Raw genomic sequence first — 16138 nt, forward strand, 5'->3', positions numbered from 1 at the left:
CAAAAACTGTGACCTACAGCGTTTAAATATGAATCCCTCTCCATATTAACATGGATACTCAGTTTCTGGTATATGTATCACAATATATTTGACACAATTTCTGCTGCAAAGAGATTCCAGCGGACTAGCGATAGGGAATGCAGGATGTGCAGGTAGAACCTAGCTCTACTTTACAAACTGCGCCCTGTTGACTGGAGGAGAATAGCACAAATCTCTATTTTGTTGCGTGTAGGTCTGAACAGATTAAAGGGACAGTTCAACCACCATATGCACTTTAACGCACATGATTGCTGCGGGGCTCGTTTAAATTTTAGTGTGGTCCATTTTGCCAATGCATGGGAGGATTCTGCAGAAAATATATGCTTAAATAGTATACAATATATGATTAGAAAGGAAAAAAAAAGAAAAAGGACAGATTTGGTTTTCAGAGGAAATAAATTGCAATTCTATAAGCACTCCTAGTTTAATAAACTGCTGATGATGCCATCTGTTTCAGAAGCTTTAATTGTGTAAATCTTTCAGACACTGTATATGTGAAGTAAATGTAGCTTCAAGCATGGGTAATATATATGATGAAAATTGCTAATGTTTCAAGATGTCTTATGCTAAAACTATTATTTCAAGGGGTTGTAGCAATTTCCTCTTTTGCGTTAATGTACTGACGTTTAAACAGAGCTGATTTTCAAGGAGAATAGAAACCATTCATCTTTTTTTTCGCTTGTGTCATTAGAACATCTTACAAGGAAAACGCTATACAGCACCATAATCATCTATCCATTAAGTTAAAATCACCAGAATGATTTTCTCATTTTGTTTGCGAGGGATTAACACTGGTGCAATCATTTATATTTATGACCAGAAATGGTAACACAATCCTCCTAGATTCCAAAAGTACAATATTCATTCTTTAATAAGAAGGAATTTTAATCAACACTGGAGAAATACATATTTTAACAAAAAAGGTTAAAATGGTCAATTCTAATCCAGCTACATGAATCAAGATATCACAAATATGAGAAAGGAAAGAATTTGGCTAACCAGCACTTCCAGGAAAAGGTAAATTCAATCAACTTAGTGTATAGTGATCTTGTTCCTGGCATCTCACCCTAGGGTGACCAAAGGCACCAAGATGGGGTACTGGACATCTTCCCCCAATAGGTGACTTTTACCATTGGCAATGATTTACCCATTTCTCACACCCAGCATCATCTCCCCACTGCAAATTTAGGGACTGCTTGGCTGCTGAAAGAACATATCACTTTCCTAGTGACTCCATAGAATTGTTAAGAAATTCCACATACTAAAACAATGCATTCAATATTTCCTAATAATATACTGTGCAAGATTAACGTGACTCTTTAAATCAATGTGATTGTGTCATTTAAGCTGTCACTTTAAAAACAGGCCATTACCACACTGGATCTGAGTTTTGTTGCCTCTAAATGTATACCTAGAAGATCAGGGAAACGGAACATTTGTGCCTCTACTAGGAAGAAAACTATCTTCTCCAGCATTCCACTGGCAAGAGCTTTGTAATGAACTCAGAATGTTGCCCGTGTCCGTTGCTACACATGAACCAGATAGGCAGGCACATTTCCTCGTCTTCATGCTATATCACTGACAGTAGGTTAACCTCCTGCCTCGAGCATTGTGGTAAGGGAATTAGATTAGCAGCATTGATACCCCCAAAATAGAACAACTTTATAATTACACTTCTGCTTTTGATTGGCTGTAACCAAGCTCATCAGATTCACCTTATGGAAGTCAGAAAAATGATCTAACTTCCTGGTCTAAACCACCAAGGACACTTAAACACCCAACAGGTAGCATGCATCCAAGAAGGGATCCCAGTTAACAAACATATTGCAATGAAAGAAAGAAAAAAAAACATACCTCTCTCCATTCTTTGTTTCCAATGCCTTGCGTATACAATACACAAACTGTAAGGAGATTAAATAGAAATATGAGATTTTGCATACTTAAGCACATGCTCCATATCCTTCAAATCCGCAATTTCAATAATCTTATGTCTCACAAACAAATCGATTGCTTCGGTAGTTATTTATCTCTATAACTGTCAAATGCTATGATTTAAAAGAAATCAAAAAGTAATGACTATCGAACAGGATCACAGTAAAATACGGTGTTACAGTATGGGAAATATGCAAGTGTGATACTAATACAGTTAACGCAAGATATAACTTTTGGAAACAAATGAGCATGATAATAAAATAGGGTGAAATGAGTGTTATTTCCAGATTGTTCTATGGTTTGCGTATGATTCACCAACCTGTGATATGCATGTCTATACTGTAAAGGCATTAGTTTGCCCTGCTACTTTTCATATACAACTAGACCTAGACACATGAATCACAACCTGGAAAACTAGGCTAGGCTGTCAGCTGTAATTTTGCCTGCTGTGTAAGTTACAATAGTTGAGCACAGCTACAAAATGTTTCCCATTCTAGACACAGTAAGTGTCAAGATCTGTTAAAAGGTCACAGCTACAAAAATATTTCATTAATATACCAATGCAAAAGCACAAGAGCTACTCCAGTACATAGAAAAGGCATATTACTGCATACTCATAAGTACTTGTACATTATGACTCTGTTGCTATATATACACACACCTTTGTAACTTTTTTCATAAAACTGGCATATAGTGTACAGTACCTGCCACTGGTTGGCATGACATTAACATTACATCAATGCAATTAGGGGTTCCAATATCTGTGGCTAGCCTTTGAGGCAGCTAGGACCTGGAATTCAGTCTCACGAGATTATAGGAGGCAGTATAGGGTTTTATTATTTAATAAATAAATACATGAGCTATATGGATGTATAAACTTCTAGAGGTTATGTCTGACATAGTACCTAGTTCAAAGTCAGTTAGCTCAGAATATAGTCCTCTCTAAAAATGACAGCTCAAACTACGCATTGATGATGTTCAGTTTGTAGGGCTGTTTAATGATGTCGGCTTTCTATAATACGTAGTGTAGTAGAAAAGCCATGTTCTGGTCTTTTTACATATTTAAATATATATGCAATGTTCCTGATATCACCAATATTCAATGCAAACTTAGATCTGTCATGATGGTTATGGAAAGAGTGGTATATGTCATTTGCAAATAGCCATGCACATACTATGGGAACCAGATATCTCTTTAAGGTACGCTACTTTTTGATAAAAAGATCACATTGATTTCCCCCACTTCTCGCATGTAGTAAATCTTTTCAATTTCATTCACAATTATCCTGTGATGTGAGAAAAAGCCATCTATTTTCTGACGCTGCATAAAACATGCCTTCTTCTATATTTAAATACATAGTTTTATGAACGTGAGGATCCAGTAAGCATTATGTTAGCTTGCTAGTGACGGAAACCCATTTAGTAGAAGAGGCAAACATTCTAACAGGTGGAACATTTCACAAACACATTCAAATGCAAAGCCTATACACCAAATTAAGTCACTTTGAGAACATTTCAAATAATCACATTTTAAAACAATACTTTGTATTTGCATTTTACTTAAATTAAGAATATTTAATTAGATGATCAACAGATAATTACAGGACAAATTACAAAAATATTGGAAATATTCACATAACAAAATGTCTCCATGAATTTCGGCGACACAAACGCTTTTTGGAGAACTTTCATTATAAGCATTCTTATAAGAAAGGTTTGAGAGAAGAAAGAGCCATGATATTAGATGCATAATGTTGAATGTTTTAAGACTCACAGGTGCTCACACAGAGTTATGGAATGAATGATGAACGTTTTTGTAAAAAGATGAAATTAGATCACGCGTTGCCAATTCTCTTGAAAGGGTACGTCAGCATGTCAGCTTGAGTCGTGCACTGCATATATTATGAGATGACACAACATCAAAGCATCATGAACAAACCAAAACGGTTTGAAGTGTTTCATTGTTGCACAATTATGTGCCAAAGTAAATTTCATCCAATGCATTGACAGTCCGTTTCATGATGGACACAAGAATGTCTCTTTCTATTATTCACAGTCTTTGAATTAGCAAGGCCAGTCAGGCTTCCTAAAACACACAACATGGGAACCTAGCAAGACTCATAAAACAGATGCCTAAACAAAACTAGGGCATAGTCATACTTTTTTTGTGTAAATTGGGAATATGCTTACTAATCAATAACAAATTCATCCAGTTTTTCAAAAATGCCACTGTCAATAAAGCCTTTTTTACAAATAACATACAATCACATAATTTCATCAAGATTTTACATGCTGTGATTTTGAAAGCCTATTTTGTTTGTTAGACAATTAAATCAATATATCTCAACAAAGAAGTTTTAAAACCAACAATACTTACCACTTATTTTTGATATTTTCAAAAACACTGTGTTCTTCCATATTGACTTTGATATTATCACAAGAGTCGCACAACAGATCGGCAATTTAATTTTGTTGGTCCTGCGATTATTGGTAGAAAACTGGTGAGAAACACCATTGCTAACAAGCTAATGAATAAGGGGAACATTGCGAATCATAACAACGTTGCTCAAATTCATTGGCTCGTTGGCAATGCCATAAGCCAGGTTTCACTGGACCAAGAAAGAAAAGAAAACCGCTTAAAAAGGCAGAACTGTGATGATGTTCATGTCATGTACAAACACAAGTCAAAAGTTAAAATGTTAAAAAAGCATTACAAGCAAGTTATAACAAAACACAACTTTCCTTGTAAAAAGTATGTTTATTTTGCCATCGACTTATAAAAAAAAAGAATATTCATACAAACATTTTATAGACAGGCAATAAAAATTAATGAACAAACCAGTTAACTCTTCTTATGAATGAGAAACATTCTAACGAGAAACATTACTATTTGATGTATGGCTACCATTTAAAAAAAAAAAAAAACTTTTATGAGAAGCCAAGAAAAAAAGAACTGCAACCGGAGAGCCTGTTCACCACATACAATTCTAATAATTAATATTAAAAATAAATTTGAAATTCACCTCCTTATATATAACTCATCCATGCAATGAAAGGATTTCATAAAATAAAGTTTATTTCAGGGGGGAACAAGAGGCTATACTTGGAGGGTCAGAGGTGTAGATGTAATGTAAGGAATTTTACTTACAGAGAGGGTGGTAGATAAGTGGAACTGCCTCACGTTATAAGTGTAAGGGGTCAATCCAGTGAGGGAATTTAACATGCATGGGAAAGGCTTAAAGGTATCCCTAATATAAAACAAGACCAAGCACTGATAAAGGTCTGAGACTCTACATGAGTAAAAATTACTGATGGGCCGATGGGTTCTTATTTGCCGTCAAATTATATGTTTTTTTTACAAAGCATGCAAAGGTAAACTAAAATAAAATGAAATGTAAATATTTGCATAAGTAGCTCAATGGCAGTGAACCATAACAGTAACAATAACAGCAGTTAATTATATAGACACATTAAATGGATCAAGAAGCGCAAGCATTTATTTCCAGAACTGCATCTAATTTGTTGATATAAAAACGTATCTGTATTGGCTTTTCTCCCACCTACCTCCTCTGTCTACAGTAACTATATATAATATATGTATCACTAAATACAGGCTAAGTAATGCATAACTTAAATAAACAGTCATGTCACAGTTGTCCCCTGGTCAATGAGGGAAACTGTTTTGCTTTACTGACCCTATGTGTCAGTAAACCAAGCAGAATCTCAATGAGAAACTGGTGTCAGGCAGTAGCATGGAGATATGTGGACTTTTAGGTGCTACAAATGCATCGTTCCCTTGCAACAGAACGTATTACAGTCAAGTCGGCCATAGCAAAAACATTCCTGTGTTTTGTTATAACAAATCAGAGAGGAAGACGGAAGGAATAAATATTAGATAAAAGTTACATTTTAAAACGTGTCTGCACCTTCAGTGCTGACTGAGCTGTTTTTCTATATAACCAGTGTGTGAACAGATCACATCAAGTTCTGGCACTTCACATCACACACACATATTCAGCAGTGTTGCACAATCTGGAGAACAACAGATACCGAATATCATTAACATCATGGAAAACACAAATTGATCTATTCAAGTTGGCAAACATGTGAATCTGCAGCAGAAAATATTGCAAAAAAAAATAAAAAATGTACAAAATAATTAAATAATGGGGTAGATCATTGCCCCCATCTTCCCCCACCCAATGTGTGGTGGGGCTAGGACCACTGCCATATTTTATATTATATTATATATATAATGGCACTCACCATACCTCTGACAGTTGGACTCCCCTTGCCCCACCACACAAAGAATGGGAGGAAAAAAGAGAGGTGATAGTCATCACCCTCTTTGGTTAACAGGAATTACTTGGGACCCTGTTACTTTTATTTATTCATTCTATTGTATATTGCGGGGGGATTGGGGATTTTCAGGGAAGGAGATGAGCCAGTTCTCATTACACTTGCATGCCTTTGATTGCCCTCACCAGAAACATGCAAAGTTTAAATTGGCAGGCCTTCTCAAACAACTTGTATTTTAGCGAGTGTTAGCATGCGAGTACACTTAATGCCTTGATTAACAAACTGAAATATATATATATATATATATATACATAAATATATACACACACACACACACATATATATATATATATATACACATACATACATGCACACACACGAGAATTGGAGGGCTGTATTATGCCACTGATAAAAGTGTTATGCAGTTCTTCATAAGTAACAGATGAATACTTGTAGATATAAGCCATTTTTTTTAGTATTATATATGATTCCCATGCTAAAAGTTCCAAATTGATATATTAATGCTGCTAGCCTTATATCCTTCCTTATTTGAGACAGACACTGCATTTTCCCTAAAACATCCATGCTTGTAGTTCTTAGACAAGCTAAAATTGTGCGCACGCAATTCACAGATGGTTCAATGATTGCGATCTGTTTAGATAGGCTGTGCTAAAATGTACTGTGAAAAAATAACTTTACAACTCCTCATGAGCACAGTGTTGAGCACAAAGCAAATTTCAAAATAACACTGACATACTGTAGCACCACTTAAGGGATGATTCTGTGATGAATCCAAGACACATTTCTTGCCTACTTTAACCCTGCTGAAATGTATTTGAATATAATGAAGTTTCGGTTCTATGTTGTACGGAATGTTAAATCATAGCAAGAATGAAAGCCTTGCTCATCAGACTCCTCTAAGAAGGACTGATGTGAATATCAGAAATAATATATGCTAAATAAGCTCCCATGTGAACGAATAATGTAGTCTAAACTATGATCAGTTATCATTATATATTTCTTTCTACACTACTGGTAGATACAGACAGAACTAAATAGTTACATATTCCATCTATATAATATATGATATAGATATAATAGGATGATACCAGAAAAAGTGGTTCATCAATTTTTCCAGCCAAAAAAATTGAGCAAAGGAAAGCCATTAAGTAAATCAATGTCTATTTATTTAAAATTATGAAGTTACATCACAGAACCTGCGCATTAGCCAATAACATGGTCATTTGCCATAGTCAGCAAGATAAATGAAATGCATCTGAGTGCTTGCCTACAATTAAATTGTTAGGTTTACGGTCCAAGTTTTTTAACTGACTCAGTAGGTAAAGTGTGTTATTCTTACCTACAAACCAAGAGATGTTACCTTTTTATGTTAAAACGCCTAAGTCAGACGTATTGTCTCAAAGGGGAATGGATATATGGAGACCTATTGAGTCAACTGCTTTTTGGGTTATTGTTTGCTTGTTACTACATATTTATTATATCCAGTCATTTTTATATGAGTGATACGCAAGTAGTACTGGCTACAATGTTTTCACATTATGCTAATTTGTAGTGGTAGGACACTAAATTCCCTGACAAACTGAGCACTACTTCCATAAAGGGCAACCTTCCAGATTTAGTCTTTTGTTTGCCAATTGATGATTTTACATGGTTATCATTAGAAGCCATTACATGTGAACTTTCTATACAGCCAGTTGATCATTATCTGTGTCATTTGATGCTGCTCTTCCTGAATAGCCTAATAACTCAAAGCTATAGTTAGGCAGATATTTCTTCACATTTGTGACAGTAAATTAATGGTGTAAGAGGAACACCAAGACTGTAATATGAGCTATCTTCCTCAATATATTATTAACTGGCATAAAGTGATACAAGGTGCCATTGTATAACTCAATTATATATATATATATATATATATATATATATATATATATATATATATATATATATATTTTATATGCAGTGATGTATTCTCGACTAGGACAACTAGCCAATGCGCAGCACTTCCAGGAGATGGCAGCACCTGTGCTGCATAACTGGGAGCCTGATTGCCCTACTGGGAAATTGGGCTCTCTGGAGCGCCACTTATCCTAGGGCCAGTTGGAGATCAGAGATCCCGCCTTGTAACTGTCGCAAATACATTATGGAGCAATGTGCCTAACCAGCACAGCCTCCATAGTGACCTTCCTCCATGCCACACATGTATTGCGCTGAAATATGACATCATATCCCAGCGGTCATCAAGGGGTGTAGTAGGGGCAGCGCCGAATAATAATACGTGTCTGCATATAAGGTTGCAGGTATATAGTATAAATAAAATAATGTGATAATAAACTGTGTAATGAAGTCAAATTGTATCTCTTAAAAGGTGCGATCTAGTCCAAAAAACGTTTTGCAGACTCCAATGCATTTTTTATTTACTAATCAACTTCCTCTTAAGCCTCCGGTACAATATAAAAGAGAGACTTCCTTCCACCACCCGAAGAGCGAATTTTTACAGTCAAGATATTAGCCTTGAATGTGTGATTAGTCCATGCTCGCTGTATTATTATTATGCTATCCATGTATACAGGTCAATAGAAGGCTGAATGATCACTTTACTCATATATTTGTGCAAAACACTCAGATGCCTTGAAATGTCAAACAATCTGATTCTGAGCGTTATTTTCCAGATTGTGCTGCACTGCCTTGTATTATTAATCCTGTGCGTTTTGAGCTTCACGTAATTCTAGTGCAAAATATTTCAAATCAGCGTATCATAAATTATCGCAATAAGACAGTAACCTATTTATGGTTACTATTACACCTAATTACTGTATATCATGCACGCTTACTTTAGTTACCAAAAAATTATAGGGTCTCATATTATCTTGTGCAGATATAAGATCTGCAACTATGCTTCTAAAGTTTTAAAACACTGGAATTATAACACAGATTAAAATTTACAGTATACTAGACAAAATGTCATTACAATTTGCAATTTTTTCTATAGACAGGTGACATATACATTTTAATGAACTGAATCACAAATATCGCATTTTTGGAATATTGAAATATTATATTACATTTAGGTTTTACTTACTTGGGTCAGATTTGGAAAATGTGTCTCGGTCCAACAGATTCCTATTTAAAGAAAACAAATGTAAATTAACAAACAGCAAACAAAATATTGCAAATGTAAAAATTCTATCCAAGCTAATAATACTATAATATTCTAAAAACCTGACTTTGCTGATGAGCAAATTCTAATTCAGACACTGCTTATTTGCTACAAATGTTTTTCTGCAGTAGTTTGTTTACTCTTTCAATTAATGTGCAGAGCGACAAACATGACATTTTTAAATGCATTTTTAGAAAAGTAAGAATATTTTTGTCTTTTTGATTGTACATTCTAGATTCTAAAAGGGTGACAGATAGACTCTTACAATCTTACCTCCTAACATTTTAAATGAATAATTTGGCGTGGCTATGGACTGTACAGAGACTTGTACACATCAATGTACAATGTTAATGAGACGACTATAATGAATATGTTCCCGTGGGCCAATGGACGGTATGAACGCCTTTCTTTTTATGGCCACTGTATGTATTTATAACATTCTGTAGGGTTGTTTTTTTACCAAAATAATGTACAAAAGAAGAAACGTGCAGAGTGCTTTAATTTACCAATCTCTATTTCGTAATTTTCACTCTCTATGTGTTATATTTGTTAGAATTATAATTATGACAGAAGATTGGTTTGTTAGATAAAGTAGGGTGTTACTAATTCATAATATGATTTACAAATCCTGGCTGGCCAGCAGGGGGCCTTCTTCTACTGTGACTGGTTGCACTCCTATGGAAATCAGAATGTTTCTTTAAGGGGGTCATGTACATTTTATGGCATTTACATTTACAGTATAAATGTTGTGAAATTCATGAGCAACATATTTCTAATGCAATACCATACATGCGAAATGTTAATATACCCAATATCTCAATTTAATACACGATCTTTCTTCGAATAGTCTTTCCAACAACATTTACAACAGTGTTTGTTTTGGCCTGCCATACTTTCAGTGTATACCGAACTTCTTTCTTTTTGTTAATAGGAATGTCAAGTACACTATGCAACATGGCTGAGGTAGGACCCAAAAAAGTAAACAATTAGTCAGCCCACTTAGCATCGCACTTGCTCTTAGACGGAGTTAGATTGAGTTCATTATACTACGTATCAGACCACTGCCATCATCTTTAGTATCAGCATGGGCGTAGGAACCGGGGGGGACAGATCCCCCCCCAGTAACTCATGCGGGGGGGACCGATAATGAAGAAATCCCCCCCAGGGCCGTAGGAACCCCCCCCAATAGAAATGCCGCACATGCGGCCCGCGAGACATCGAGGTGCGGCCCGTGTAAGATCGGCAGCCAGGGCAACCGATCTTACGCGGTCCGCACCTCGGGCCCTGCTACTTACCTGTGGGAGGGTCTTCTGTACTGCACAGAGGAAGCGGAACCCAGCAGAGTTCACGTGACCACATCCTGCTTCCTCTGTGCAGTACCAGAGAACGCAGAGGGAGGCCGCGCCCCCTGCTGAAGTCTGTGAGCGGCATCGAGGAGCTGCAGTGCAGGTAAGGTGGTGGGGAGGGTGTTTGAATCAGTATGCGTTATTGAGGGAATGAATCTGTGAATGAATGTGTGTGTGTGTGATAGCATGGATGTGTAAGTGCTGGAACCTAGGCATGATGGGACTGTGATTGCTGTTAGCAATCACACTCCTATCATGCCAAGTCAGCCAGTACATGCTGAAACCTAGCTATCTGCCCCCCTTGTGTATTGATGCTGCCAGCAATATGGGGTTTGCACATCACTTACAGCCACCCTGTACCAGCATGTACCGTTAGTAATCACACTCCTATCATGCCAAGTCATATTGCTATTTTTAAAAAATGTGAGTTTTTATTATTATTTTTAAAGGTGGGGGGTCATTTTCGGTTTTGGCTAAGTGAACCGTGAATGTTTTGGTCCAGAATTTTCATTTTGGTGTATCCCTAGAATAAATAGAACTATTTCATTTTTAAATATCCTGAGTCCTGAATTTGTAGTCACAAAACTTTCTAGGCCCAGAAATCAGTGAGAGGAAAAGTAAAGGTTTTGTGTAATTTACTTTATTTTAATCTGCATATTTTATTAAAGGCCATATTTTCTCACAGTGAAAAATGAGTGCGGCCCGTGCACGTATACAATTCTGGTGAAGTGGCCTACTGCAGAAAAAAACTTGGACACACCTGGGGTAGACAGTGAGAAGGGGGTTAGGGAGAGGGTAGCTAGTGAGAAGGGGGGTAGAGAGAGTGTAGCTAGTGTGAAGGGGGCGGTAAGGAGAGGGTAGCTAGTGAGAAGGGAGGGTAGGGAGGGGTAGATAGTAAGAAAGTGTGAGAGGGGGTAGATAGTGAGAAGGGGGAGACGGGGTAGATAGTGTGAGAGATGGGGAGAAAGTGGGGATCTGATGGGGAAAATGCTGTCCCCCCCCAGATTTTTAGGGGTTCCTACACCCATGAGTATCAGTAAAGCCCAATCTCTTATTTTGTTTGTGATAGTAGATCTATCTACCATCTATCTGTGTGTTCCGTATATACCCCCTTACACAGACAACTGTAGACTTTATTTACAATTATTATTACTAATCATATGTAGTGTAGTTATCCTCTAGCATTTGTTTATAAAGAATATATTAAAAATAATTGCGAGTATTAGGGCTGAAACAACGAATCAATAAAATCGATAATAATCGATAACGGAAATCGTTGTCGACGATTTCCGTTATCGATTAATCGAGTGATCGATTCGTTGTTGGCTCCCTTTACTTACCTCCGCGAGCGTTCCCCGCTTCCGCTACACGCTCTGCACTCTCCGCCTTCTTTTAGTTGCGTGACGGATGTGACGCGTTCTGGAGGTAAGTATTCTTCATGTCTGTGCGAATCGCTCTGTGCGAGTGGCTCCGTTCGCACAGAGCGGTTCGCGGGGGTGGGGGTGGGGTTTCAGGGGATGCAGGGCAGAGTGGGGGTGGGGGGGCAGGGCAGGGTGTGAGTGTGGGGGCAGGGCAGGAGACTGGGTGCAGGGCAGAGTGGGGGTGGGGGTGCAGGGCAGAGTGGGAGACTGGGTGCAGGGCAGAGTGGGGGTGTGGATGCAGGGCAGGGTGTGAGTGTGGGTGCAGGGCAGAGTGGGTGCAGGGTGTGAGTGTGGGGGCAGGGTGTGAGTGTGGGGGCAGGGCAGAATGTGGGGGCAGGGCAGAGTTGGAGACTGGGTGCAGGGGCACAGTGCAAAGTGCTGGGTGCAAAGTGCCAGGGCTGGGTGCAAAGTGCTGGGTGCAAAGTGCTGGGTGCAAAGTGCCAGGGCTGGGTGCAAAGTTCTGGGTGCAAAGTGCCAGGGCTGGGTGCAAAGTGCTGGGTGCAAAGTGCCAGGGCTGGGGCAAAGTGCTGAGTGCAGGGTGCAAAGTGCCGGGTGCAAAGTGCTGGGTGCAAAGTGCCAGGGGTGGGGCAAAGTGCTGGGTGCAAAGTGCCAGGGCTGGGGCAAAGTTTCTTGAACAGTAATAGTCCACCTCTTTTCAGAATGTTTGGGGTTATTTTGTTTCATAAATATTGTGTTTGGGTTTTTGTACTTTGAAAATATTGTTTTTTTATTACATCATAACAAAATAAGAATGTTAATGTAAATTTTAAGTTGTTTTTTAACATCCAGTTCATTAAATTATTTTAAATAAACTAAAAATTTGCATATTTTTTTTATCCGATTAATCGATTAATCGAAAAAATAATCGGCCAACTAATCGATTATTAAAATAATCGTTAGTTGCAGCCCTAGCGAGTATTAATTAGGTCTAGCACCTTAACAGGAATGTGAGACTCAAACTGCACACAATTTATAGGCTGTACTTTTTGGGGAAGTTGTCTTTTATTTCTACCACATCGCAGAAGTCATAGTAATACGGTTTTTGATAATAGTGTAGTCTTCCGAAGGGTTACATGGTCTTTTGTATGTGAAATTCTAATGATACAGCTTATTTTGGTACTGCTGATTGCTGGTGTATGAAAGACACAAGAAGACTCTCCTTTTGTATTTTTTCATAAAGCTTGCCATTTTATCCAGAGCATTTATTTATGTACTCAATTAGTTCTATTGTTTCTTTAAAAGAAAGCACAGATGTAAGAAATAAACACTGTTGTTCTAATAAGAAATAGTTTTCATTGCTTAGGCTGGAGTCACAGACTAAAACTTTGGAGGAGAATAATTGATGACATCTATTTTGTTAGAATTCTTTGTTTAAGTTCTATAGAAATGATCAGATAAGATTTTGTTAGCAACATTTTTTCCCCTCAATTAAAATATCAACTAAACAAAACAATTCATTTTCACAGATGTAGATTAATATGATGTATATAACAAAAATGTTTATACATACTGACATTTTACCATGGGTTGTGAAGCTCTAGCCCCAGCTCGTTAATCCTGTATAATCATATAGTTCTATATCTTTTCATGTGTTAACCCAATAAAGATTAGCCGTTTTAAATTCTCCTTGTGTTAGATCTTCAATTTAATATAATGACCTGTTCCCTTAACATGACAATCCATTAAAAAGTAAAGATACCATTAGTATGTATCAAACAACAAGGTAGATTATTAAATCAGTTCATTTTTAGCAGGGTACATATTAAAAGGAAAAGGGTTGCTTTATGTTGAGCACTTTTTTTTTGACTCACTACTAACAATACACAGCCTGACAAAACAGATGGAAAGCTTTGTTGGATTTTGATGGTTGTTTACGTTTGATAAACACAGGTTTTGCGATATTTGAGATGAAGGTAGATCGAACATTATATTTATGCACTTAAAACATTCAAATTGAAACATACATCTGTATAGGGTAATTAAGGGCATTTTGAATGGTTGCCATTAGCAATATTTCAGTGGAAAACGACTGGTATTGGGTGAACATGGTTGGGAAATATGCTAATCCTCAAGAGTACTCTGTAGGCACACGTGGGCACTCACATGCTTAAGCCCTGGGTATCATAAATGTACAATTTCACAGCAGATAAACATTCAGGCCACCTAGTCTGCCTTTTTTTGCGGTTGTAAATTCTTTTTAACCTTTATCTGTGCTTGGTGTTGCCATTTGCCTACCCCATGCACTTCTAAATTTCTACCACTTATGCTGGGAGACTGTTCTACTTTTGTGCTACCTCTCTCTCGCTTATCACATCAAAGCCTCTGAAAACCATGGTGAATTTCAGACATGGTCAGCATTCAGATTCCCTGGTTCATTGCCATTGCATAATTTTTTCATAAAGTACGTCATATTCCACTCTGATTTAATATATATTTGGTCCCTTTTCTCACTGGTATATCACAGCTGAAATTCCATCTTGAATATGGGTGCCCTAAAATATTCACCTCCCCAAGTGAATGGTTTTCATTACACACATACACAAAAAAATAATAACTTGGTTAACATAATTTATATCGCGCCTTTGACCATGTGGGAGTAACTGTGGTTTTTAGCACACACTCACCACTGAACAATAGCTGTTATTACCAAATAAGTGGTACTCATTTTGTGAACTCAGAAGGGTGTAGGGCTGAGTTGACTCCACCTGGATTTGAATAGGCTCGGCTTTCAGGGGCATCTACCAACTGAGCTACCTCAACATGCCATGAACATGTTACCATTCATAATTGCACACAACTAGATAAATAGATAATAGACAGACCTAGCTAGATTCCTACCGATAATCAGGGCTGGTGCAAGGATTTTTGCCACCCTAGGCAAAACACAATTTTGACGCCCCCCTGGCTCCACCCAGACAAGCCCCTCCCCTTTTGCCACACGCACTCCTCCCCATAGTGACCGTAAAACAGTCAGATTATATTATATCTGACATTTAGTATATATGTGTGCAGAGGTTGTGATTTAATGTCTCATATTATAACCAACTTGGGGTGAGGTTCTTGACCAAAGGGGCAAATTAGTATTCTGGAGGCACAGATGCACAAAAACAAAAAGGATTCTCCCACTGATGGAAAGTTCTCTAGTCTCTGTTTTACGCTATACAATATTATTAATATTTATTGTTTTATAGAGCGCCATCAAATTCCGTAGCGCTGTACAATGGGTAGACAGGACATAAGTAGTATGTAACATAACAAATTAATTTACAGAGACAACAGGTGAGGAGGGCCCTGCTCAAACGAGCTTGCAATCTTCAAACTAAACTTTACAGAATAACCTTGCATTGAGAGATTGCTCTTTGTGTTGAGATTTGCATTACAATGAGGGCCAGTCCTCCAACTAGACAAGTACTTAGATTGCTTGCCAGTGATTAATCACCTCTAGATTTGTTTTAGCTCAGTGTAGGAATGCATTTCAGGAAACATACTTGTAATGGGTTGCTTAGTTAGGGTTATAGATACCTTATGAATCCTTCGTCTGTCCCTCCAGGATAGTCTCCAGTCTCAAAAGGCTAATAGATGGATCTTTGTCTTAGATCACAAAAGTAGTCACGACCACCATGATTGTGAAGAACAAATGGAACATTTTATTGATGTAAAACATAGCCTTATATATCCACATAATTGAATTAACATTAATAAACAGGTACATGTAGACGACCCAACCTTTAATCCCCTTTGGCTACTGAATATCCTCCTGGCAGTAATCCTGTTAATGGGATTTGTTAACACAATGGAGTTCCTGCTTGAGCCATGTTTGTTATGCAGCCAGGCCGGAGCCATCTCTGCCTACCTTGGGGCCCTGTATGACAGGTCATTCTGTCACAATACTGAAATAAAAAAATACACTTTTCTCTTAG

The 16138-nt window shown here is 37.5% G+C and overlaps 1 protein-coding gene across 1 annotated transcript in view; it reads right to left on the reverse strand.

Moving 5' to 3' along the window:
• LOC149302870 (copine-8-like) overlaps positions 1-16138 on the reverse strand; it is a 106420-nt gene that overhangs the window by 60929 nt on the left and 29353 nt on the right. Inside the window, exons 2-3 of the mRNA XM_089482030.1 lie at positions 9374-9414; positions 1894-1940 (exon numbers count right to left, since the gene is read on the reverse strand). Of these exons, the coding sequence (XP_089338156.1) occupies positions 1894-1940; positions 9374-9414 (88 nt within the window). The remainder of the gene's footprint in view (positions 1-1893; positions 1941-9373; positions 9415-16138) is intronic.

This window comes from Sceloporus occidentalis, unplaced genomic scaffold (assembly GCF_023333645.1).
Source record: "Sceloporus occidentalis isolate IW3139 unplaced genomic scaffold, rSceOcc1.0.p SCAF_17, whole genome shotgun sequence".
In the NCBI taxonomy this organism is placed as follows: domain Eukaryota; kingdom Metazoa; phylum Chordata; class Lepidosauria; order Squamata; family Phrynosomatidae; genus Sceloporus; species Sceloporus occidentalis.